We start from the raw sequence: 27,293 nt of genomic DNA on the forward strand, positions 1-27,293 counted from the left end.
ATACATCTAAGAAAATGTGAATTTGCATTGAATTATCTTGAAAAGAAGTTTACTTTAGATTCTCTTAGTAACTTTTAGTCACCATAAAATTAGAAAAGCAATACGTGAACGTTGTCCTCATAATTTTTGGCCATCGAATATTGCTAAGTGTATTAAAGAGGAAAAATAAGAAGAAAAGTAGAGGTTTGTGGACAGATCATTCTTAATAATTTTGGTACAAGTTTAGAACCAATTATGTTAGCATACTTTGGCCTCAAGTACAAGTAACCTCAAAATAAATCCAAAGCACAAAAAATAGAACATGACACCCATTTTAATTCATTTAAAACAAAAACATTTTATACTTTAATATGAAACAATAATGAGCAATAATGTAGTATTTCTTTTTTTTTTCCTTTATATATATATATATATATATATATATATATTTCTTAAAACTATATTTATATTTTACCTCTGTTTAATTTAAATTTTTATTGAACTAAATTTGATGCAATCAGAACAAAATCTCATCCATGTTCATTCAAGATTTCAACAAATACACACTATAAATATTATTGTTTATATAAATCAACAATACTATATTATTCCCTTCAAAGTTCAAATCATTGGCATCAGGAAATTAATCATATTGCTTAAGCTTTAACATCTTTCTCAATCTTGTCAAAATAATTATAAAATATAAATTAGTTTATAGTCTTTACTAGACGATAACTTATTTAATAGTATAAAATTTCATCTCATAACCAATTGATAATGAAATGAGTGATTAGATGATTGGTGATGAGATGAACTAGAAGGTGATTAGTATGATTTAGTTACTATTTATATAAATTGTCAATAATTTATGATTGTAATAGAAAGTCTTTTGATTAACATTTCAATATAGAGCTTTGATCTTGAGAGTTTTATCTCTTTTTCAGCTATGAATTTGGCTTAATACCTCTTTGGACATCCGCAACAAAAATCAACATGGAGGAGACCCAAACGTGTACATAAATAATAAATATTTAAACTTGTTTTAGATGGCATAGAAAACACTATTGACATAAAGATTTTGTCATTATAATTTCTATAAATGTTGACATTTTAAAAATGGAAGAAATGGGATGATAGAGATGAGATTATATGATGAGGGATGAAGAAGAAGAGAAGATGGATAGAGAGTGCAAAATGATGACAAACACAAACACAAACACTGACCCACATATTTGTATACATTTCAACTCCATTTTTCATTCACATTCACCTCATCATCACTTTAAATTCCCCTGTTTCCCGCACTATGCTCTTTCATCTTTCTTTTCCTTAATTCTTTCTTTACTTCCTCCATTGTACTTTGATCTTTTGTTTTGTACCTTTGATCTTTTGTATCTCTTCTTCACCATTTCTTTTTTCTTGAACTGAAAGCCCACGTTTGAGGTGTGTTTTTGTATTACATTTTCCTTCCTATTATCTAATATTACAACGTTCTTAAATTTGACGTTATGAAAAAAAATTAGTAAAGTTGATAGCAACGTTTTAACTTATATGGAAAGTATAAACTATTTTTGTTATTATGTGTTTGATTATTAGTTTTTTTTCTTTTGAAAATATCCATGGAGGATGTTTTAATTGATATTGGGGATATTTTAAAATTTGGATCACATCAATATATTTTAAAAGATAAAAAAAAAAAACGATTAAAATTTCTATAATTGTAGAAGCATTGTTGAAAGAACAAGAATATGATTGTTGTGAGTGTATACGGATATGATGAATTTAAAAAATTCAGAATTGTATGATTGTTTATTTTTGGAGGCTTGACATTGAGAAATTGAACTTTAAAAAACTTACCTTTTCCAAATAAAATACACCCATTTGATTTCTAAAATTTGAATTTATGGCCTATTTAATTAGTCATGAAATTTGAAAATTAACCCTTTTAATCAGCAAATCAAAGTTGATTTTAAATGGTTTTTTTTTTTTTTTTTTTTAAAAAAGAAAAACTTACCATTTGTAAATTACAAGGACATTTCCAATCCCCAGACTTAATTTGTAGATGAATTGGAATTTTCAAAGTTAAATAAATAGAAAAGGACGTTTTTTTTTTCTCTCTCTCCTTAAAATGGCTTAAGATTTTTCTTTCATTCTCTCCCTAAATAAAGAATAATATGGTATACATGATGAAATCAACGTCCAAATCAATTCCCCCATGAAACAATTTGGTAAATTAATTGACTTGAAACAGGAAAACTTAGTGAAAAATATAATTTTCTTTGGGTCATAATTTAATTTAATGATAAAAAATTTGATCACGAGATGATTCCATTGTCGAGCACTTTGGTTGATATTCCACCTCCATAAAGCAGAAGCCATTGACCATTCTATAAACAAAAAGGTAAATATGCCCTTCTTTTGTTTTGTTTTGTTTTAAATATTTTAAAACACTACCATATATTGTTTCCACCATCTTCCCAAGTACATCTTGGGCATGTACCACACACACCCAACCATGATTTCAAGCTTGTACGAACCACGTCTGCATCTCACTAATATTTCAACTTTTCTTTTAATAAACAATCTCACTCTCCTAACCATCCTAATTTCGTTTTATTAATTACTAACACACTCAAAAATTCTAATGACAAACTTTTTAAGTCAATTTCAGTACCTCCTATAATGACAAACTTTTTAGTAATGACATGTATTTACTATATATGGACATAGTGATGTATTTGTTAGGGTTAAGGTTAATTGCATACGATGGATAGCACTTTTTTAGGTTAATAATTAAAAAGTATAATAAAGAATTGAAAATTTAATACACCAAAATATATCGATGATGATGGACTTGACTTTTTTTAGCGATATGGTCTATCATGTAGTGACATTGCCCATCACTTAAATTTTGATATATTTACAAATTCTTATAAATCGTGTTATGTTTACAAATTCTTTCGGTATAATTGTTATATTTGCAACTGTGTCTTTACTATTAAATTTACTTTCACCAATTAACTTAAAAGTTTTAGATCAAGCTGTATGGCTTATTAAAGTATGAAAGTAAATAATGGTCCAAGAGATCGTTTATTAAAATAGACATAACATTTACTTCCCTTTTCGATTAATTTTAATTTTTTTTTTCCGGTTGAGTCTTAGTTTACATATTTAAAATTCACATCAAATTTTTTTTAAACAGTTAAATCTCCATTAACTCAGTAACAAGATTACCATGCATCACTTGTCTTAATATAATTATATTTTAATTTAGGTTTGGTAAAAAGTGTTTTTCCCCCAAAGAAAAAAGAAAAATTGGTACAAAACAAATGGACAATTAAATATAATAGAGATTCTCATAGAGAGTAAATGCTACTAAATAGAGTTTTAAAGTAGAGAATAATTATATTCTAATATTCATTATAATATTAATAATTATTATTTTAATATAACATATGAATAAGAACAATGATCGATATTAAAGTTTGATATATAATTTATGGTGTAAAGAAATATTAGCTAATAGAATATTATGGAAGGTTTAATAGTGAGCATATATTATATGTCCACTTTTTTTAATTTTCTTTTTTCTTTCTCAAACTTCTTCCCAACCACTTTTTAGTTACACAAGAGAACAAAGGTATTACATCATAAGATTTTGTCTCTTATTCTTATTATTATTATTTCTCAAGAATATATGTTTAGCCAAAATAATATCTCCCAAAATATAATCAGTGGAATTATGCATTATTAAGGTGAAAATATATATACAAAAAGTATATGATAATAATATTAAAAAACAGTACTTATTTTAAGTACTTTATGTACTTTAGAATTTAGTAAAAAATGGATTTTTTTTAGTAGTGTGTAAATGTAATAAGCAAATCAATTATAAAGTCAAACGACATAACATAAATGTTCTATATAAATTACCACACAAATTTCTGACAAAATCCACTCTTTAATTAAAAAAAAAACAGAAAAAAATCCAAAAAAAAAAGAAAGAAAGTAAAAAATAGAAAAAGAAAAAGATGTTTGATGTACAACTAAAATATTTTTAAAAAATATATAAATATAACAAAATATCACTAAAATATATTTTACAAATATTTTGATTCGAGAAATGATACACATATAAAATTAATTGAAAAAGATATTATTAGAGAGATGGTATTCAAAATAGAAGGGAAAATAATTAGCATCAATAATGGAAAATAAACATTGACCTAATTAAATGAAAAAGAAGGTAGGGCAGAGGGGAGAAAAGGGAAAGGGGAGTTTCCGCCACCCCACAATTCAAACCAAAAACGAAGGGTTACAAACGTACGGATGAGAAAAGAGTACTACTCTGAGCCTTCGTTGGTGTGGGACAAATTGAATTGGTAGTGCCCAATGAGATGCAAATTCTTTGGTTTTTATTTTTATTAATTTTTAGTGTTCTTATCTCCAATATAACTAATTTTCATTACACTGAAGTGGAAATACGACGTAACATGCATGTTTCTTTTTCCCAATTAAAAATCAATTGTTGGGTTTGTTTAACAACTAAGTCAAATTAATGATGATAATCCCAAATTCATAACTATGGGCTGGCTTAATTCATTCCAGGATATGGTTTTAATTTCAACCCACTTCTCCAACATCCATTTTTAAATGTCGTACCTATACTTTGGAAATTAAAAAAAAAAAAAAAGTTTAAATCTAATTCTTATTATTAGAATTGCCTTTTTGTTAGTCTTATGCTTAATAATAATGTTTTGAGATTTTTCAGCAACCATAAAATTGGGTTTTTACTTGTTAAATGACTTTCTTTTCTTTTTAAATTTCAGCAGGACAACACTTTCATATGGCTCAATCTATTTCCTTTTTAGGTTCAATGAAAGTATGATGAGAGGTCAAATAATCAACTTTTTTAAATTTATAATATGTGCTTATTCATCACGCTATTAATGAATAATAAAAAATACTTTTTGAATAGTATATATTTAAAAGGAAAAAAAAAACAATTCCAAATATTATACGAGTATTATGAATATATTAATACGGTTTAAAAATTCATTTAGTTCGGATTGTTGTGTATCTAATTCTTTTTTTACAACCTGATCACAACATTCTGTATCATAGCAAAATCTCCACTAAAACAGTGGGAGTTACCCATGGTGAGACATTGTGTTTGCTTAGTGTGTGTGTGTTTTTTTTTTCCAATTAAATTACATGAATTCTTTTGTTTTTTTTTTTAATATATATTATATAGCAATTTCTATAACGACCGTTTTAGTTAATTTTAGTTCAACTATATGTGTGTATATATATAATTTCGAAATCTTGATTTTTTTTTCTCTTTTTGTGTGCATATAGATGTAGTATTAACACTTGATCCATTTAAACTGGTGGTTCCAACTCCACTGCACGTAAAAAAGTTGCTTTCACTTTAAAAAAATCACTTACTGCTCATTGCTTGTTTTATAGAAAAAGAAAATGACAAATATGGAAATGGGTAAGTTAACTTTAAAGTGATATTGAAAAGAAAAAAAGAAAGAAAAAAGAAAAAGGAAGAAAAAGAGATAAATATAGAGATAATATATAAAAAGAAAAGAAAATAGGGAAATTAGGTAAATAGGGAAATATGATTTTATTATTGAATGAAAGGGACGTTGGAGAGTGGGATACTACAGAACACACCAAATTCAAACAAAACAAAACAAACCACTTGCTTACAAATATCACCACTTCTACTCCAATTCCCTAGTGACCAAGTTAGGTACAAATATTAGAATATATAATAAACCCTACTTTTTCTTTTTTCTTTTTCATTTATATATATATATATATAAGTAAAATTTTCCTTGTCTATTTTTAAAATGGGATTGTTCTTAGGATTGGATGGATGCGATTATGCAGGAATCTAATTCCTTTAGATCATTAGATGCTGCAATATTATTTTCTTTTTCTTCTTTCTGTGTACTATCAGATGCTGTCTGCAATGACAAAATGAAAGTGCAATTGCTTAATTACTCTACTCTATTTATTTATCTATATATTCCAAAGAAAAAGAGAGAAAAACAAAAAGAAAGAGAGAGACTAGAAGGTGTTCTTTTGGTGTAAATTGTCATTTTTAACCTCATTGGGGGCATGGAATTTCTGTTATATCCTAATATATTTTCTTCACTTTAATCTACTGTACTTGACCACTATTGGTGTGATATAAAACACACACACACACACAAACTCTTCACTTGGGTGAATAAATCAAATTTTTTACTTTGAACCAATCGAGAGGAGAGTGTGTTTGGCTTGGCCTTTGAGCCACGACGGTCTACATCCTTTACTATACCATCCAACTCAAACAGTTTTTCTTAAATTGTGTGGGGCATGTCTGTTAACATTAACATTATGTGAAGTTTACTGATATTTATGAATATAAATCTTTAATATCAACAAATAAAGTGCGGAAAGTCCCTCCAAAAGGTCAGAAGTTTCGGTATGAGATAAATTATTAATTGGGCTTGGTCCATTGAATTCATTGCATGGAGCCCAACAAAATGGACAATTGTATTGGGAGTAATAAACAAGGCCCGAAGCTCACTCATGGGCCCTTAGCCTTTAGCCCTTTCATTTGATCATTTATTAGTTTTTAGTTTTAGTTATTTTATTTTATTTTATTTTTTAAAAAAATTATGATAGCGCGTTTTTCCCAACATTCAAACCAAAGATGTCTGGAAAGTGTTTGTGAGAATGCCCATCGTCAACTCCATCGCTAGCTCTGTGGACATCAAAACTCTTCGAAGATCCCCAAGATTTCTACCTTCCACTGAACAGCAGGAATTTCCCACTACGCGGAGATCTCTTAGGTTTCTGCGAAAGAATGAAATTTCATCTCCCACAACCCCGACGTTCCGCCGTGCTCTGTCCCCAATCCGCCAGGTACACTCTTCCCACGCTTCTCTCGAACCTTCTAACGATGTTTCTCTTAAAACCCCTAAATCTGTTCGTGTAAATACCCCGAAAAGAGCGAGTAAATCTGGTGTTGTTTCGAGTAAAAACAAGGGTTCGAGTACTGGGTCGAAAAAGTATTCGATATTTGAAAATGTGTTTGAGGAAAAATGGGCTCCAAGACGATCTCCTAGGTTATCCTGTGCGCCGAAGATTGACAATGCGCTCGAGGGTCGTAACACGAAAGTTTCAAAGAGTTCAATTTCCTCTGGGGGGTGGTTGAATGATTTGAAAAATCCAAGCCCTAATGTGAGAAGATCTCCAAGATTCAGTAATGGAGTTGGGGGGAATCGAAGTATCGGCAAGTCCCACATTTTTTCGGGTCAGCAAGCTGGTCTCGAGAAGAGTAGCCGAAAACGGGAGAATCATACTGGTTCGAGAAGAACGACTGGGTCATTACGTGACCTGAATGTTGATGCAAGTGTGAGCTCCCATGGGGAAAAAGTGGCCGCAGGAGAGAGGCAGAGGGGAAATTCTGCTGATCGTGAGGATATTGCAACAAAAGCTGAGGGAACACAAGTAGTTGATGGAGAAATGGAAAAAAAATCAGTGGGTACAAGGAAAAGAAAGCGAGAGGATGGCGTGGTTGGGATTAGACAAGGGTGGACTAAGGAACAGGAAGTCGCGTTGCAGAGAGCATATTATGTTGCAAAGCCCACTCCCCAATTTTGGAAGAAGGTTTCCAAATTGGTATTTCCTGCTATCTTGCTTTTGATATTTGATTAGATAACTCGTACTGCTGCTTGTCTCATCTTTTTCACTGCTATACATTTGGCACTCCATTATTGCTTCCGTGTGTCTTGTAAATTTGTAATACGAACAACAGTTTTCTAAGAAATAGTTGAGAATTTTACTAGGCATCATTTTCTAGAGTTTGATTTAAGTCGGTTGTTTGTGGTGGTATCAGGAATGTGCAGTTGTTCTTCCAATTTAATTCACCTATTCTCCCTCCACTTTTTCTGTGCTCGTAGTATATAAGAGCTATTGGGCACACTAGCACATTTTGGTACATTTCCAGGAATAGTGAACGATGGCTTAAATTTTGTAAATCTAGGACATGAAGTCAATGAAAATTTTGTTACCAACTCCTCTCCATTTATCTTAACGTTCAGACTGCAATGGAATGGACAGGATTTTCTACAAGCTGAAGTAGTTTTTTTCTACTTAATTAGACTTCAGTTGGGAGCTTATACGTTTTCAAAATTTTAAAAATGCACCAATTCAGTTATAGCCACTAGAATGGTCTTGTCTGCATTTCATTTATTTAATTACCAAGTTCTTTTCTGTTTCGCAATGCATTGAAAACTCATCGCTTCCTTTGTATTATAGTAGGTCCACAAAGTCTACTTTTTGGTTGGCAATATCTTCATCATTCCGTTGAAAAAGGAAAACCCAATCTACTTTAACATTGTGTTATGTGGATTGCAATTCACAGGTGCCTGGAAAGTCTGCCCAAGATTGCTTCGACAAAGTTCATTCTGATCATATGACTCCTCCTCAACCTCGGCCTCGATTCAGAACACGGAGTACAAAATCATCTCCAACGGAACTCTTGTTTTCAGAGGGCGAGCTTCTAAATCTTGATAGTGCGAAGTCGAGAAAGCCTAGTCGCAAGAGTCAGAAAAGCCATAATGCACAGAAAGCTGTGAGATATTTGTTAGAGAAGAACTTTCAGGGGGCCATTAACTATGAGGCCGATTTGTTCTCGCAACTCGAGCCAAATATTAATCTCTCTAACCATACTCCTCTTCCAAGTAAACAACTCTCTAGCATGATAGATTTACAGGGAAACCAAGGATTCCTCCATGGGAGATCCTTGTCGAATCACAAGAAGCCACTTTCTAGATTTAGCACCTCAGTTGAGAGAGTTGTTAGTCCACCAGTATTGAAACAGGTGAAGAACAGGGTCTTGCACGAGAAGTATATCGACCAGTTACATTGTAGGGAAGCAAAGAGAAAATCAATGTCAAAATGCAGAAAAAGTTGCATCTCCAAAGAGGAGGGTTCAAAGGGAATCCATACCACAAGAACTAATGACCTTAGAGCTGCTAAAAATGCATTAATTTCTGATGCAAGGGATGCCATCCAACAATTTCAACACTTGGAAGCCAATGCAACGAACAATATTCCTGATTTTGAAGACGGCGAAGATTTTTGCTACAATGTCGATTATGATAATGAAGATGATCCTTGATACATGCAATTTTTTTAACTTCGCCTAAATGCCTTGGATAACATGGATCTGTGTATAAAGAGAGTTTTCCTTACGATTTTGTGTAGTTACTAACTTTCAGCAATTCCAGTCTATGTTAATTGCAATTCTTGAAGCCTTTCAGTCTTTACTCATTGGCATATAACGTTACGATGTAATCCGAAGCATAAGTTGATTAGAGTTAATCAGAAGGGAAGGATAACATGAACAACAGACTGCTAAAATCCCAACTAAGAAAAGAGAATACTATCACGAAAAATGGAACCTTTTTGTTCATCTCGTTCAGTACATTATTGGAGTGTCATTTTCGGTATATCTAAATCTAATCACTAAATGCATCGAATAAAACCAAGATTAATTATTAGAAAGAGCCTTCCGGATCAATTATTTCTAATTGCAACAGATTCTCATTCATCCTTATGAAGAACGCCATTAATGTTCTTCACTTCAACGTTCCTCCTGAAGGTGAGCTCCTGATTTGAAGTGTTTCCTCTACAAGCACTTTCCTCCATATCCTGCATTTCTGAACAGTGCATCCTTTATATCATCAGAACTTGCCACAGCTTTCTGAGCACTTCCCTGCTGACAAAAAAGACCAACATTTTTTTTAACATTCAGAAAAGAAAAAAAAAAAAAAAAAAAGAAGACAAACACAGAAATCGAAATATTACAAACCAAAAGAAACAAACAGAACACAACAAAACAAAACCTCTGCACAAGAAGCTTGCATCGAAAAATCATTGAAGCAGCTAATAACACACTGCTGAATCTCAAGACCCAATGCTTCTAATGTGTTGACTGTAGACAGCAATAATCCTGGCCTTGTTGCACAGCAAATGTCGATTCGAGTCTCCTTCTCCTTCCTTTCAACATCGAACTGTGTAACAAACAACAACAAAGCTTCAACCATTAGCTTAACAATGGCAGATTAAAACTAAACAGTAACAAACAATGACAATGAAACCAGATACCTTTGGAGAATTTCTCACTTGAACTTCATTGGACTTCCCTTCATTAGAGATCCCATTGAATAACCCCACGTGATTTGAATCTAAACCAGTTTCCTCTTCTTTCAAGTTATTGATTCTTTCTAGCAGCTCTTTCACATAATCGATGGTGTCTCCAAGTATAGACGTTCTATCCATCTACTTTACATTTAAAAAAAAAAAAAAAAAAAACTTTAAATAACAAAGAGTAATGGATTGAAGAAAGAAAAATGGAAGCCTTAGATTCGTTTTCACCTTGCTTATTTTAGGGACTATGGCTCTGAGCATTGAAAGCCGATCATTCAACCGCTTCCTTCTTCTTCTTTCCGCCATTAAATTCTTTGAAGGCTGTCCTTCAATCTTCTTAGCTTTGTTGCTGCTTCTTTTCCCCAATTCTGCGATACCCATTATAGAACCATTAATTTCACGAACACCCATTTGCTCCATTTCCACTTTACAAACACTTGGAGCTGTTTCACTCTCCATAAAACCAAGTTCTTCCTCCTCCATCGCCACCGGAGGGTAACCATTATTCTTATTACTCATTTCTTCTTGCGAAACAAACGGTGGGGTTTCGTTGTTCTTAGTGTAGGATGAGGAATCAAGCTCCGGCATTGCAAACCCTTCGAGAAAATTGCTGTAGAGTTGTTGATCGGCGAAAGAAAAATCATTAGCTGTTTGGATAGTGGGAAAATTGGGGAAAGTGGAAGAACCCATTTGGGGATTTTCATCAAAAGAACTGAAATTCCAGCCATTTTGAAAAAAATCATTAAACCCATTTGAGTATGAAGAAGTCCAAGGTGTTGAAGCAAATAACTCCTCTAAGAAACCATGTTGACTGAGCTCCATTGTCTTCTTCTTTTGGTCTGAAGAAAGTGGGAAACAGAGTAATGAACATGTAGTTACACCAAGTTGAGGAAATATTATAATATATAAAAAATAAAAAAAAAAGATTTGAGATTTAAACAAAAAAAAAAAAAAAAAAAAAAAAAGTGATGATCATGTTATACTGCATATGGTATGTACTAACCCTAAGGGCAAGGGGCTAAGGAGGGCTATGGGAAAAAGGAATCTGCTTTTTTGCGATTTTCTCTCACTAAAAACTTCTCTCTCCTCTGTGAATTTATGTCTTTTTCACCCAACTTATCAATCAGACAAAATTTGTTTTCTTTTTTCAAATAAACAACTCAACATAGCTTTGACCCACAAATCTGTCTCACCCAAAAAAAGGCACCAACATACCATCATTTAATCAATACTATACCCATATAAATTAATAAATACTATACCCCTCTGTTACGTGTATAATTATTTTAACATTTAGAGTGAATTATTTCAATTCATTGAGGTTCAATATCGCATGAATTTTCTTATATCTCAAGTGTCATGCATGAGATTAGACAAATTAATTAAAATGTGGGTGAGTTTAGTAACTAACCACCCAATGCCTCTATTGTTATACGTTGGAATCTTAAGATTAAAGAGAAATAATTATACTATTAACGACCTTCACAATAATGTATTTAAACCGTGGGAAAATGGTGTTGGTTTTGGTGGGTCTTTGGTCCTCTCAGCTTAAAAAGTTATTCAGAAGTTACATCAATACTTTTGTTTAAACCCCTTGTCTAATTTGGGGGCTTTTTTCTTGCTTCCTCTTTTGGTTAATCCCTTTGTAATTTGTTTAACATTAATGAATGGAATTAGAAGATAGTTATACACCTATTGATCCTGATCCTTCTCTCTTTTTTTCTTTTTTTCTTTTTAAAAAAGGAAAACTTAACACACATTGAATAAATAAAGCAATTATCACAAGGCCTAGCATAGAAATCTTATGCAGCATGTGACAAAATGGGATTTTGGTGTAATATTTCTTCATACATATATATAATTTAATGTTTCTAAGGGAAATAGTATTAATAGTATTATTGTTGGCTAAAGTTGTAAAGAAAAATATTACTTGGTTGGATTTGGAGTTCCACTCATTTTTGTATAGTCCATCCAAGTTTTCATTTGCAAATTATAAGTAACAAAATCTTTCTTTTCTGAAATTCAAATTCCAATTATTTGGTGCCCTACTTTTTTTTATTAAAGAAGTATTATATGGGTATTTTTTTAACTTGGCATTACACTTATTTTGGAAAGCACTAACTAGCAATATTATGACAATTAACCTCAAATAGTTAATATATTATGCTTCTATCTTAAATGTGATTTCAAATTTTGAAGTTTTATTTGTTTAGTGTCACTGCATCTCATTTTTTATTTGATGAAATATTTTTATTTGGAGTAAGGATTAGAAAACATTATATTGTTTATTTATTTATTTATTTTTAATTTTTATAATCCAATATAAAGATTGGATGAGCTAGAATTAATCATCACATGAGCCCTTATATATTTACCCCCTAATGTTAAAAAATAGATGGGTTTTTTGTAATGTTAAAAAATAGATGGGTTTTTTGAAGAACAAAACATGGAACTAAAACCAAAACAATGCTCAAGGATAAAGTAAATATACACACAAAAACATAATGCATTTGATCCAAATATATATATACACAGAAAGAAATGCAACTCTACCAACCTTAGGTATACGTGGCCAAAAGCGTATTAAGAATTATTGAACAAAATACTAAGTATAATGTTTTCTTTTCTTAAAGAAAAAAAAAACTATAATGTATACGAGTACATTAAAAAAACTTTGATGTTAATTTCTTTCCTTTTTCATAGATAACGTTGCAATGAATTCATATTGTCTTTTAGTTTAATAAAATCAAATGATAACATGATGTGATTGTCACCCCCAATTATTTTCTATCGTGAATTTTTATTATATATCAATTAAACAAGTCATGCTTACTATTATTATTATTATTAGTTTGTGTGATGAGATGTTGAATTTATAAATATATAGTTTCAATTACGGCCACCTAATTATTAATTAAGTGGGTCATCAAATATATAATTTACCTACTCGTATCATTTACAGCAACTTGTTTTTTTCTCTTGCAAAATTAATGGGGTGCTTCAGACTTGTTTGTATTGTTATTTAATCTCGGATTAGCTTTAAAAAATTCTACCTTTTGTAACTAATTTTGACTTCCAATTTGTGATTTTATCGTATTAATACCAATTTGAATCATTTTTCTTTCTTTACTAGAAGTTATTTCCTAAAGCAATAGTTAGGGTTTTGAATAGCTTTTTTGACCTTAAATTATTTAGTATGAAAAGCGGGCAAATCATTTTAAGAAAAAAGAAAAATTTAAACAAACTATATGTGCATGCAACAATCTAAATAAAGAGATTTTATTTCTCAACTTTAATTTTTTTTTTCTTTTAAAAATTAAACCCTTCAAAATCGTATTTTAATCTTTTAACAAGATTTTCAAAGTTTATGCATGTATATTTTGTTTAGATTAGAGGTTTAAATCTTTACCAACCTCAACTTATACTTAAAAAAAACATTTAGTTTTTGTTCAATGAAAAGTTAAGGTCATGGATATTGATCTCAATCCAATATATAGAAGCATTGTAATAAGTAGTGATTTACATTGATAAATTGAATTTAAAAACTAAGGTATAAATATTGAAGAGAGTAGAGAAGAAATTTGGAGGAAAAGTAATTAATAATGTATAATATCATATTTGTTGCAGTAAAGTAAAGTAATTGAAATAATAAAAATAAAGAGGTGGGGGTAGTAGCAAAGAAGAAAAGAAAATAAAGTGAGAGTGAGAGTGAGAGTGATGTAATATAAGGAAGGAATTGAATATTATATAGTTTTGAGGTCAATTCATATATATATATGTGTGTGTGTGTGTGTGTGTGTGTTGTAAAGTTGATGAAGAGGTGGTGGTAAGGTAAGTAGTTTTTGTCGGGGCAGAGGAAAAGGGCAACCAGAATTATTGAGAAAAAAGGGCGTTTGCTTTTTCAATCTTCTACTTTAATAATTTGCTCTCATGCCCCTCCCTGGCTTCTCTCTTATTTTCTGAAATTGCATCACAAACCCTCTCTCTCCCTCCCCCCACCACTTCTTCATTCTTCCATTTTATATATATTTCTTGTTTTTCTGATCTTTTGCTCCATATCATCATTTAAACCAACCGATCTTCTTTTTCTAACCAACTTTTTCTCTTCTTCTTCTTCTTCTTCTTCTTCTTCTTCTTCACTATTATATATTTTGCAATTTTTTATTCCCTTTCTTGGGTATTCAAATAGTGTACTGATCTCATCTATCAGTTTTAGTCTTTTAGAGAGGATATATTTTCTCTCTCTTATTTCTTTTTTGTTGTAAATAAGTTTTTTCTCTTTCTTTAGAATTTCAATTATTCACGACCACTGTTGAAATGACACCTACGTGTTGTAGTATATTAAATTAAATACTGATGTAAAAAGAAGAAGAAGAAAAAAAAAAAAACTACACAAACATGTGATCTATCATCTTTTGATCTATATATATATATATATATAGATATATACGCACACTATGATGTGTGTGGTGGAGAGATGAATATCTGACTGCAAGGTCAATTACCATCGAAGACAAGTTTAGGGTCAAGCAGAAAAATCTCATGATCCCTTAGAGATGAGAGGTCATACTCCAAAGAACCAAATTCTATTTAAAAAATCTCTCCCTTAAACACGAGATAGCAACACTTTCTAAAGAACAAAGTTGGGTTATAAAGGGATAATATAAAGCTTTCTGCTACAACCTTAATTAAATTGGTTGTTTAATTTAATTTATAGCCTTACCAAGACAGTTAACTATTTAATTATAAAATAATAAATAGACATTACTTAACATAAATTAACAACTTTAAGCAAAATATTAAACTAGAATATTCTGATCATCATCACCATACAGTTGATCTCTAATTATATAAGCAAGTTGAGTTATTTTATTGACAAGTTTGTATCTTGAATACTAATGCTAGGAAAACTTCAGGGTTTAAGTTGTAGAGTTTTCTGTTCTTACACTATTTTATAAAATCGTACACTTTGTGTGACTAGTATATTTGAAAAGATTGAGATATTAGTGCTATTGATCAAAACAGTTCTATTATGATCTTTACACAAAGAATATAAAACAAAAAATAAAAAGCAAAATTGATTTAAGTGATAAATTTTGTAATAAAATCTATAAATATAGAAAAATTTTAATTAGTAATGATTCATTTTACTGTATTTAAAAATATCTTTCACCAATGAAAGTCTTATTCTTAAAAACAACATGAAGAAAATATAAGAAGTTTTTGTAGGACGGAGGCTTTTTCAAAGCACATTTTGATCAATACTAAACTAACGTGCCCTTTACGTTAGGTCATACAAAAGAATTGTCTTCTTCTGCAACAAAGCATAACCATATAGGAACAGTCGTCCTTTCCATCGCAATTCTAAGGAGTATAGATAACTTAAATTTGGATCAGTCGTTCAACATTAGTCCACCGTTACACAAACTAATTGAATTTGATTGTGATTTTTAATAACCAAGCTACATTAACAAAAATATCAAGACAATTTCTCAAATAAACTTCCCCGGCCTCTCTAGATAATTGTTACTCAGATCAAAGTTTGAGTATCTATAACTTTAACTGATTAAAGAAGTATGTGTGTATGTAATTATCTTCAACCAAAAGAAAGTTCAGGTGTTTGAACTTTATTTAGGTGTATAATTTTTTAACGATGCCCATTACCATTTGAACTTTTAATTTTAGCGTCTTAATTCGTAGTTTTGTGAGCTTTACACAAAATTTACAAGTTAAAAGAAATCTATCAAGCATAATATCAAATTTTGTACTAATATATTCATAATTTTAAATATAACAGTGATAAATAACATAATATGATTTTCTTCCATTTGAACATAATATGACTCTGTTTTTAATTTTACGTTCCAAAAAAGAACCATTCTCGTATCAATAAAATAAACGTGATCATCACGTTTATACTCCTAATTACTATATATAAAAAGTTACTATTGAAAACCCGCAAACTAATATTTTAAGAGAAAAATTCTAATATCGAACTTAAATGAACTTGATGAATTTTTACTATATTTTGTAATATTTTTAGTTGTTATTCATGGCAGTCTGCCTATAAATATGATAAATAAATGAATGAATATAATATTAAAGCTTGTTTTTAAAAGGACAAAATAGTCAGAAAGAGATTGGTTTGAGTGAGATTTGCAACATCCATACATATTGATGCAATGCATGGAACAAATGTCTTTTCTTTGTTTTCTTAGTTTCAATATATATATATGTGTGTGTGTGTGTGGTTAGGGGATTTTAGATTAGAAATTATATCAGAGGCATCGTGCAATTGGGCCGACCATCTGATACGCATACACCAAACCAGACCCCATACCATGTGACCACCAAAATTCTCTCTTACTCCTCTCTCTTTCACCTCCCAGTTTTCATTTTTATTAATTAATTAAATACCTACTCTTCATGTCAAAATTTAAATAGAAAGAAAACATACACATTTGACTTTCACGTACATGCTCACCAATATATTGCATAAGCACATACCTCTTTTTTTACGGTTTCCATGATGTATTTATAGATTTAATTAGTTAATCTCGGTCCTTCTTTAAAGAAGACTTTCAAACTTGTTTTTGAATCATTAGTTTAGGACGTGTACCTTTGATATTTCTTTAGGATTGATTTAGACCTAAGATCATCTCAGGGCTGGGTCGGAGAATGCGTTAATATGTTTCTCATTATGTATTCTATATGGCTTCACCTTTAGACTAATGTTGATCCTAAATTGCCATTAATGGCTGAAATCTTCTTACCCTTTCTTTCTTTAACTATATCCTCTCCATTTTTGCTTGATATCAACATCGATTATGTCATTTACTCCCAAATATCAATCATTAAAACCAATATAAAACATAAATACAACTTGGGATTAAATAAAATGTCAATTAATTATCCTTCCAGTTGAACTTTATGGTGAGGTGAACTTTAATTTAGGCGCACACACTCAAATAGAAGTCATCATAATGAGAAATGAGAAAGAGAGTGGTTTATTTTTGGTTAGAAATGGTGGGTTTTTTATGTGGAAGGATATTATATTATAGTGAAACATGGAAAACCGCTTCCATAGTTGTTTTGGTAGTGGATTAAAAACCATGGACTTTGAACAGATCATCAGCCACAGACCAAACATGTTTTTTTTTTTGGGTATTTAAAATAGTGAATAAAAAGTGGTATTTGGTTGTTTGTACGGATTGTGTGATGTGGAGCTGCTGCTGTGTTTGGTAGGTAACAATTGACAGCAACATTATTTTCATCACTTTGCCCTTTGACTCGGTTGTCTATGCTTTCTCATCTCTTTTTTCTTTTCTTTTTCTTCTTATATATATAATTAAATTTAGTTATTTTTAAATTACGTAATTTATTTATTTATATATTCAAAACAAAAGTGTTGTCTGACTCTTCCCGAGTGAGTGTATACTACAACAAGTACGTACGTGCATGTCTTCTCTTGCAGTACCCTCTAATTGACATCATTTCCCCCCCCCCCCCCCCCCCCCACCGAATTTCTATAATTTTAATCCACATTACAACCCCTTTACTTTAATTCATCCATACATTTCTATTTGATATGAGTTTTGTTCTTTGAAAGAAAAAGAAATGCTTCTTAGATCACTGTGAAAATACTTTATGAGAGAATTTATTTTCATATTCGTTTTAATTTTACTTTTAATTTGAACTTCTATCTTTATTGTTATAGTCATTGTCAATTATCGAAGTAGAGATGGACTTTAAAATCAATTCGATAAAAGTGTCGAAATATTAGTAACTAAACTTATAACTTTATAACCATCCATTTAAACTTCTTTGCATGAACTATTTAACGTAAAAATTATGATATTAAATTTCTTTTCTACGTTTTGCAAGAATGAATTTAGTTTAATGGAAAATTTCATGATCAAATGTTAGGATCTTCTCCACACTTGTACTAAAATTGTCATGGCTATAATTTCAAACATCTATTTTTACGGATATATGTGTAAAATTAAGTTGGGAGTATGTAATTATAAAACTTTGTGGTAATTAAAATAGAGGTAGAGTAATGAAAAGAGGAGGAGGGGGAGAGATGTCAGAATGCTTCACGGGTCATTTCAGGACAAGAAAAGGAGGGGTGGGGGGAGGGGGGAGGTCGAAAAGGGAGAGAAGAGAAGAGCCTAAAAAGAAGTGTATTTTTAACAATATATTTGTGGCAGTGGTGAAACTGTAAACACCCAATTCGCCAATTCTCAAACCCCTAATCCCTTTCATCTTTTACTAAGATATATATATTATATCCATTTTCATTCTCTTCTTCTCTTATCCAATCATAAGATTCCATCTATTGTTTTATTTTATCACATAACACCGCAGTCTTCCTTTTAATCTGCAATGGATGACCAATTCTCATCCACAAACAAAATCTAATTGTTTGCTTAAAATCTGTGATATGATCCCCTTTTGAAGATGTTCTATTCTCATCTACATTTTTCCACACATCGTGTTGTGCTTTTACCATGAATATTGTAGAAGAGGAGAGAAAAATAAAGATCGATAAACATAAGCATCCCTAATTACATGTTACTTCAGAAAAAGCAATAGTACATTTTTTTAATATGTGAAATAATGTTAGATATTATTCGTTTGAAAGAAAAAAAGAAATATCTTCTATTGTAAGTTTACCCCAAATTCATGGTTAAACCAACTTTGTGAAAAAAATGTTCCACTTATTTCACAAGTACTCTTATAGTTATATATATAAGAAAAGGTGTCTACCTATTTATACTCTAAGCTTTGTTGAGGCTAATGTGATATTATTATAACTTTTAACAATAATGGTCCAATAATGCTCCTTAAATTTCAACTTTGAAACTTGAAAAAATAGGTTATTCTCTTTTGGTAAATAATGTTAAATTATATAGTTTTAGAAATATTAACTAAAATAAGGTACCTACTATTATTATCTTTATACAATTTATAGTTTTTAATAATTGTTTAAAATAATATATTTTATTTTGAGGAATTGTTAAAAAATGACAATTTTGATAAAATATTTATAAATATAGCAAAATTTTAGATTCTGTCATGAATAGATACTACTTTTATCGGTAACGTTGATAGACAGTAATAAAAGTTTATCAATGCCTATCTTTGATAGAATCTAAAATTTTACTATACGATTTCATTTCTTAGAAGGAACGATAAAAAAGATAGATTTGATTAGAATAAAAGAAATCTTATTTTAAAGGATAAAATAGAAATTAAAATCAAGTTAAAAATGTATTTGAGTTGAGGAGAATATATGAAAGTTGACAGAGAGAACCTGTCTTAAAGAAACATATACTAATTATCAACTATCATACCCGATATATATTGGTATAATTCAACGATTTGAACTATATTCTTCTGTTTTTCTCTTCTACTTTTCTTCACAGATCCATATTTCTTCATACTTAATTCTAACCTATATTTTATTCCTAGTCAAAATGAACATGACTGAATTGATATTAATTTAGCAGCAGCATGCATTATCAACTTCCAGATCAAATATTCCATCAAAACGTAACCTTGTCCAAACAAAAAAAAAAAAAAAAAAAAAAAAAAAAAAAAAAAAGAAAAGAAAAGAAAAGAAAAAGAAATATATCAGCTATACATAGTGACAAATTATTTGAAAATTTTGATTGAAATTAAAAAAAAGACATGAAGTTGTGGGTGCAACAATTGTTTCTTGTACTGGAATAGTGTAGGTTTCAACTTTTGTGTAGCTTCATCATAACTCTGGGAAAAAAACAGTTCTTTCTTAAGACAGAACTGTCAGATTGTTCTTGAGAAGATCATATATATAGAGATATGTATATATTTGGCTCATCTATATACACTCTCACAGTCTTGTGTGATTGGTACAGACTTCTTCTTTATATGTGAATAATAATGAAAATAAAAAGATTTCAACTTAACTTTCAACTGGTTGAAAAAAATATAAATGTGGACAAGCTCTGAAAATTATATATGATTTATATTTTGAATGCTACACATCATCATCATCATCATCAGAACCTCTGAATTGATTTTTCTTTAATTGTTATATGAAAACGAGAGCTGAACCACTAGTAGTCAACTTTTTCAAAATATAATAAACCAAGAAAAAAAAAATCCTAAATAACATATAATTGTGTAGTTGAAGATTGAGATCCAAACAAGTTCGTCACAGTGTGTCTTTTTTCATAGAGTAGAACACCACATTAAATGATTAAATTTTACAGCTGGTTTTGTATTTTATTATGATTTCATTCTTGGCATCTTGTTTGACCCTTTTTATGCTTCTGTGCCTTAGAGTGAGACATAGTTTCTATATATACATACACACACACTTGACATTTAATTTTATTATAATTCGTTTCACATTTATTGGTAATTTTAAAATTAATCTCTGCAGTTAATAATTTATTGTCATTAATTAATTACTTTCATTAATTTACTCCGCGGATTCCTTGAGTTTGTGTTGTTCTTTTCCTACAACATTAATTTAGTGCTCCGCCGGCCGGCCGGCCGGCCTTTCAGACACCCAAACTCACTTTCTTTAGCCTCTACTTACCTTACGACTCTAATGAATTCTATAAAGTCCATTTCAACATTCAAATCTACGATATTCTTACTTAATCACACCCCAACTTCTAAATTTTTGTTAAAGTTGAATTAGTAAGCTCAATTCGATTGTTATCCTCTTGGTAATATTTATTACAATGATTAGTTTAAGAATATGGATTGATCCAAAGATTCACGTTGATTTTAAGACTTTTTTAAGATTTGGACCTTACCTCGTATAAACTCAACAAGCTTGGATTCACAAATTTGAAGACGTACGATGATAATTGAGTTAGAATACTCATTTGGGTGTGTAGTATACTATTTATACGCATTAACAAAATTGACAAAAAATCCCTTTTTGTTCAATTATTGCAGAAGGGGCATCGGTATATGGAATTTAGTAATTAAAAGAAATCGCATCTTTTTGCTTTTACAATTTCCTATATTTTGTTTAAAGGAAAAAGAAAAGTGGTAAAAAAAAAAAAAAAAACACTAAAGGAATCTTTGGCAATCACACACACACCAACAAGATAATGAAGAAAGTTTATATTTAACTATCTGCTCATTTACGAGTACGATTTTTGTTGGATACCATTTTTAATAATTTAAATCATCCTCATTTAAAAATTTAGAATAGAAGTAGAAAATGTAAACTTGATTTGCAAGTAATATTAACTTACTTGTTTGCTATTTGCTTTAGTGGACTAACACTTAAGTTATGTTGTATTTGTAATTTACTTTTCAAGTGTTTAATTAGAAAAACCATTTTAAAGAAAATTAGAATATTTATTAATCACTCAAATTACTTAATTTAAAATGAGATTTCTAAAAAGCATTTTTTTAGTCAATTTAAAATAGTACAAATATTACAAAGATGTGTGATTAAACTTACAAACTTAAAAATAGAATATCATATGATGGATTCTCTTTTTTTTCTTTTTTCTTTTTTCTTTTTTCTTTTTTTGTGAGGTTAAAGATGTAGTTAGTGGTTGTTTTTATTTTTGTTATATTAGATACTTAGTGTTTTATTTGAAGAAGTGTGAGATTCAAATTAAGAAGGGAGGATTGATTGGGTGGTGTCTATCCCAAACAAGAGACAAAATTATGAATTATATAAATAGTTGTATTACCACCACCACCACCACCACCCCCTCTTATTCGTTTTTTGTATGCTAATTTAGATCACATCAAAATCGAAATGTAATTGATTTTTATCTTTCTTCTTTGAATTAGATAGAATGACGTCTTTGACCTTAATATTTAATCAACGAAATTTGATTGACAGCCATCGTCGATGGGAGTACTACACCATCCTTTTTCTCAAAAAGTATTGTATTTCTTCTGTTTCTTTTGGTTTATGGACCTATTTTTTTTCACGTTTAAGTTGCATAAATGACATTTAAAATAATATATAATAACAAAATATTTGTAATGTAAAAAGAATGCTAAAAAAGTCCACTATTTCAAATGTTTCGTTTTTTTTTTTTTAATTTGAAAAATGTACTATTAGTTGATATTATTGATAGAAATTATCATCTATAATCTATCAGTGATAGTCACGGATCAACGTTTTCACAGATGAACGTTTGTTATTTTTATAAGTATTTAATGATTGTGTAATATTTTTAATTTATCTTCAAAATGGTGCTATTTGCTTTTTTTTTTTTTGGATTCTGTTGGAGGGTTGGTTGGGGCTGGAGCAGCTCTCAAATATTGAGTCCAAAATATTCGGCCCATTCGTGGGTTCGTGGCCCAATGAGTAGCTAAGCATAAACATATTTTGTTTGTTTAGTTGACCAATACATGTCAACTGTTATCAAGTTTTATCCCTAAATGATATCCCATGTTATTCCATTCCATTTATGTAGGTTAATCTTTTTGGGAAAACTACAAAATAATTATGTACGATATTTTTCAATCATATAAAAAATTAAGTTGTTAACTCAAAAAATATTGAATTTACAGACTCAATTTGTGTACTTGAATTACCACACGAATTCATACGTAAAAAATGTTGTAAATTATGTAAGAGAACAATTTATTTCAAAGTTTAATGATTGGAATGAAATGGTTCTAAAATTGATTAAAAATGTTTAAGCTTGAAAAGTTGTGATTTAGGTAGAAAAGGAATAGAATTATCCACACTTTTCAGATATACCCAATTGGTCATCTTTTATGGATACTGAACTCCAATTCTGCTACAACTACATACCAATTGTTGATCACCAAAATTCGTCATTTATGAAACATACCAAACCATCTTCGATTCAGTTCTCTCATCTTCTTCCATCTCCAAATGAAATCAATCTTCTACTTCTTCTTCTTCTTCTTCTTGATCCAGTTGTGCAATTCATCCTCAGACTTCCAGTTTCCATGTAATCCATCTCTCCATCAATCTTATCCCTTCTGCAATAAATCCCTCTCCTTCACAGCCAGAGCTCAGTCCTTAGTCTCATTGCTCACTCTCGATGAAAAGATCCAACAGCTCTCAAACAATGCCTCTAGCATTCCTCGTTTGGGTATTCCTTCCTACCAGTGGTGGTCGGAGGGTCTACATGGCATAGCCACCAACGGCCCTGGCGTGTCCTTCAACGGCCCCATAACTTCGGCCACTATCTTCCCGCAAGTCATCGTCACGGCTGCATCGTTTAATAGAACTCTCTGGTTCTTAATTGGGTCGGCGATCGCAGTCGAGGCTAGAGCAATGTTCAATGTTGGGCAATGTGGGTTAACAATTTGGGCCCCTAATATTAACATTTTTAGGGACCCCAGATGGGGAAGAGGCCAGGAGACTCCGGGTGAAGATCCCATGGTCGCTTCGGCTTATTCGATTCAGTTTGTGAGAGGTCTTCAGAGCGGGAATTGGATGAAAGAACATGAAATTCGAAACGGGGTATTGGAAGAAGATAATGGGATGGGAAGTTTAATGGTCTCTGCTTGTTGCAAGCATTTCACTGCTTACGATTTGGAGAAATGGAATAATTTCTCTAGGTATACCTTCGATTCTGTGGTAAGATTTACTTTCTTTCTCGCTATGTATCACTATCATATCACCCAATTTTTAGCTTAGTTCATTCAAGTACCTGTCCAAGATTTGAAACTACCTACTATGATCTCAACTGCTTTACGATAGGCCTGTTGAATTAATTTTTCTAAGTTCTCTTTTAATCAATTGTAAACACAATTCAAAGAAGGCCTTAGTCTGATCATCTCAATTGCGAGCCCGCGCTTTCTCCAGCTGTTCAATGGCCCCCCACGGAGTTCTTCTGAATTTTGAATTGTTTTCAAGATACTCTGTTTTCGTCTATCTAATAAATCATTTAATGGAAGTAGATTGTCTTTCCATTCATTTCAAAACTTCAGACTTTTCTGACCAAACAAACAATTGTCAGCAAAGTTGTTTCTTTCTTCTTTTTTTTTTCCTTGAAATCCAAAGAAATTTTCTTACTCTGAGCTTCGCTATCGTTTTAGCTTATCGGTTCTCGTTTTAGTAGGTAACTGAGCAAGATCTCGGGGATACGTATCAGCCACCTTTTCGAAGCTGTATTCAACAAGGAAAGGCTAGCTGCTTGATGTGTTCTTACAATGCGGTTAATGGGGTGCCTGCATGTGCAAATCCCGATCTCCTGAAGAAAGCTCGAAATGATTGGGGATTGAAAGGGTAAGCACTTCCCTTTATTAGTTATTGCATTAAGTAAAAGTTTAAGATTTGTAGAGTAAGGGATGTCCTAGATATGAAAGTTTGAACAACTATCACTTTTGTCATATAGAAACAAGTTAATATGCTGTTTTAGGTTGGAGTTTTTTTTACTTGTGTCAACCAAATACAGGTACATCACCTCAGACTGTGATGCAGTAGCAACAGTTTATGAATATCAAAAGTACACCGACACCCCTGAGGATGCTGTAGCTGATGTTCTAAAAGCAGGTATTGTTATGCCTGCTACGGATCAGCTACCTCTAGTGTCATTCAGTTTGGGGTGTTTTCTTTACTCTAAGAAGTGATGATAAAATGTTTAACTGCTTGTAGGATTGGATATTAACTGTGGTACATTCATGCTTCGGAGTACAAAATCCGCGATTGATCAAGGGAAGGTGAAAGAAGAAGAGTTGGATAGTGCTCTCATTAATCTATTTTCGGTTCAAGCCCGTCTTGGATTCTTTGATGGGAATCCAAGGGAGGGGATGTTTGGGGAGCTGGGAGCACAAAATGTTTGCACCGCACAACACAAAACTCTGGCTCTTGAAGCTGCAAGGCAAGGAATTGTGCTGTTGAAGAATGAAAACAGATTTCTTCCGTTGGATAAGAATGCCATTTCTTCGTTAACTGTTATTGGATCTTTGGCTAATGATTCAAGCAAATTGCTTGGAGGTTATGCAGGTGGGATTTTCTTGTTGGTCTTTATTTATGTTTTAGTTTGATTCTACTTTTGTCGGTTGCATAGTTCTGGTACTTGAGTTTCTAACCACGCCAAGGTTTCATTAATGGGCAGCTGAACTTAGAATCTGCTTCCTTTGTTCTTTATGTAATCACTCATCCTGGTGAGCTAATGATAGTCAGAAAATTCATTTCGTTGATCAGGAGTTCCCTGCAGCCCAATGAGCCTTGTTGAGGGATTTCAAGAGTATGCAGAGACTATATTTTTTGCATCTGGCTGCCTTGATGTGCCATGTGCATCGGATAGCGGATTTGACAAAGCAATTCTTATAGCCAAAAAAGCTGATTTTGTCATTGTAGTGGCTGGACTTGATGCATCTCAAGAAACTGAAGATCTAGACCGAGTTAGTCTTTTACTACCTGGTAGACAAATGGACCTTGTATCTTCCGTGGCATCCGTGAGTAAGAAACCGATCATTCTTGTACTCATTGGCGGAGGACCGCTTGATATATCTTTTGCTAAGAAAGACTCAAGAGTTGCAAGTATTCTTTGGATTGGGAATCCTGGCGAAGCTGGTGGGAAGGCTCTGGCTGAAGTCATATTTGGAGACTACAACCCAGGTTTGCATCCTCACAATAATTAGCGTCTTATTCTCTGAACTATGTATGCTCTTACTCACTACAACTCATTATTAGTAGAAAGCACATTAGTCTAACATATATATAAAATTAGTTTTCGTTTCCAGTTTGTGTATTTTATATTGTTTTAAACTAAATCTCAGGTGGAAGGTTACCCGTAACATGGTATCCACAATCATTCACCAACGTTCCTATGAACGATATGCACATGAGACCCAACCCATCTCGTGGTTACCCCGGAAGAACATATCGATTTTACACCGGAGATAGAGTCTACGGATTCGGGGAAGGCTTGAGTTACACAAGTTTCAAGTATAGGTTGTTATCAGCACCAAAGAAGTTGAGTCTTTTGGGGAAAATTGAGATGTCTAGGAGAAGAATAATACCTCAAGTAGGAGATGGAGTGAATATGAGTTATATGGAAGTAGAGGAAGTAGAATCATGTGATTTGCTGAGATTTGAAGTTAAGTTATCAGTTAGTAACGTTGGTGAGTTTGATGGAAGCCATGTAGTGATGATGTTCTCTGAGTTTCCAAAGGTCTTGACGGGCACCCCTCAGCGGCAGCTGATTGGCTTTGATCGCTTGTATGTGAAGAGAAATCAATCGGCTGAAAGCAGCATAATGGTGGATCCTTGTAACCATGTTAGTTTGGCAGATGAATATGGAAAAAGAGTTATTCCTCTTGGTGATCATATAATAAGCTTGGGAGATTTAGAGCATGTAATTTCAATCCAGGTCTTGTAAGTGTGTATATATATGTGAAATCAACACATCTTAAAGTATATGCTCGTGTTAAATTAAAATATACCTCAACTTAAAAATTCGCAGTTGATTTGAGGAAGTATTAACAAAACATTGTTATTTTTAATGAAGTTTTATATTTAAGTATAGTTTACATGGTCTTGAATTGAAACTTTTAATATTTGAGTCTACATGAAAAGACTAAAAACGAATCAAATAAATAAAAACCCTAAACTATAACCCTAATTGAAAATTTTTCATTAAACTCGCGAATTAGTAACAAAGTTTTATGGGACGTTTGGGGGAAGGGTTGGATTATGGGGGTCAGGGTTATGTAATCCAACCCCCGTTTGGGAGAAGGGTTATGTAACCCTAGTTTTAACTCCTTAACCCTTCCCCAACCCTTGTTCAACACTTCTTAACCCTTCTTCAACTTTTCCTCAATCCTTCTTCACAACATTATCATAACATTTCATCCATAACCCTTCCCCCAAACACATCTTATCATAACACTTTCTCTATAATCATTCCCCCAAACACATCTTATTATAATTCTAGGTTTATCTTAACTAGGTTTATCATAACCTAACCCTTTCCCCAAACGGCCCCTTAAAGTTTTAACCAAGTATATAAGGATAATTATTTATTTGTTTGTTTTATCCTTTATTATTTTAGTTTAATAGATATTCGATATCCAATCCAAGATTTGGTTAACAAATTTATAAACATAAAATCAAATTTTGTATTTAATAAGAC

General features: G+C 31.4%; 3 protein-coding genes across 5 annotated transcripts; 2 read left to right on the plus strand and 1 right to left on the minus strand.

Annotated features, from left to right (window-relative positions):
• Positions 1 to 5,717: 5,717 nt before the first annotated feature.
• On the plus strand, positions 5,718 to 9,314 carry LOC103484910 (uncharacterized). The gene is made up of 2 exons (XM_008442281.3): positions 5,718 to 7,662; positions 8,408 to 9,314. Exons 1-2 carry the CDS (start codon positions 6,715 to 6,717, stop codon positions 9,164 to 9,166), a joined length of 1,707 nt encoding a protein of 568 aa, XP_008440503.2. The 5' UTR covers positions 5,718 to 6,714; the 3' UTR covers positions 9,167 to 9,314.
• Positions 9,315 to 9,403: 89 nt separating this feature from the next.
• LOC103484909 (transcription factor bHLH93) lies at positions 9,404 to 11,387 on the minus strand. Of its 3 annotated transcripts, XM_017043819.2 has the most exons (5): positions 11,201 to 11,387; positions 10,426 to 11,036; positions 10,156 to 10,329; positions 9,894 to 10,061; positions 9,404 to 9,766 (listed from the first exon to the last, which is right to left on the minus strand). In XM_017043819.2, exons 2-5 carry the CDS (start codon positions 11,017 to 11,019, stop codon positions 9,677 to 9,679), a joined length of 1,026 nt encoding a protein of 341 aa, XP_016899308.2. In that variant the 5' UTR covers positions 11,020 to 11,036; positions 11,201 to 11,387; the 3' UTR covers positions 9,404 to 9,676. The 3 variants fall into 3 exon arrangements, with proteins under 3 accessions (XP_016899308.2, XP_008440501.2, XP_008440500.2); XM_008442279.3 differs by having other exon boundaries at positions 9,404 to 9,763; positions 10,426 to 11,246; XM_008442278.3 differs by lacking the exon at positions 11,201 to 11,387 and having other exon boundaries at positions 10,426 to 11,125.
• Positions 11,388 to 22,927: 11,540 nt separating this feature from the next.
• Positions 22,928 to 26,686, plus strand: LOC103484912 (probable beta-D-xylosidase 6). Its single transcript, XM_008442283.3, has 6 exons — positions 22,928 to 23,788; positions 24,273 to 24,439; positions 24,609 to 24,706; positions 24,809 to 25,159; positions 25,361 to 25,777; positions 25,939 to 26,686. Exons 1-6 carry the CDS (start codon positions 23,075 to 23,077, stop codon positions 26,538 to 26,540), a joined length of 2,349 nt encoding a protein of 782 aa, XP_008440505.2. The 5' UTR covers positions 22,928 to 23,074; the 3' UTR covers positions 26,541 to 26,686.
• The last annotated feature ends 607 nt before the right edge of the window (positions 26,687 to 27,293 follow it).

This window comes from Cucumis melo, chromosome 8 (genome assembly GCF_025177605.1).
Source record: "Cucumis melo cultivar AY chromosome 8, USDA_Cmelo_AY_1.0, whole genome shotgun sequence".
In the NCBI taxonomy this organism is placed as follows: domain Eukaryota; kingdom Viridiplantae; phylum Streptophyta; class Magnoliopsida; order Cucurbitales; family Cucurbitaceae; genus Cucumis; species Cucumis melo.

Coding starts and splice junctions, on each gene's coding strand:
- LOC103484910 (XM_008442281.3), top strand. CDS start 6,715: ATGCCCATCGTCAACTCCATCGCTAGCTCTGTGGACATCAAAACTCTT. Junction 7,663..8,407: donor GGAAGAAGGTTTCCAAATTG/GTATTTCCTGCT, acceptor TGCAATTCACAG/GTGCCTGGAAAGTCTGCCCA.
- LOC103484909 (XM_017043819.2), bottom strand. CDS start 11,019: ATGGAGCTCAGTCAACATGGTTTCTTAGAGGAGTTATTTGCTTCAACA. Junction 10,330..10,425: donor TAGTCCCTAAAATAAGCAAG/GTGAAAACGAAT, acceptor AATGTAAAGTAG/ATGGATAGAACGTCTATACT. Junction 9,767..9,893: donor TGCAAGCTTCTTGTGCAGAG/GTTTTGTTTTGT, acceptor CTTTTTTGTCAG/CAGGGAAGTGCTCAGAAAGC.
- LOC103484912 (XM_008442283.3), top strand. CDS start 23,075: ATGAAATCAATCTTCTACTTCTTCTTCTTCTTCTTCTTGATCCAGTTG. Junction 24,707..24,808: donor AGCTGATGTTCTAAAAGCAG/GTATTGTTATGC, acceptor AACTGCTTGTAG/GATTGGATATTAACTGTGGT. Junction 25,778..25,938: donor ATTTGGAGACTACAACCCAG/GTTTGCATCCTC, acceptor ACTAAATCTCAG/GTGGAAGGTTACCCGTAACA.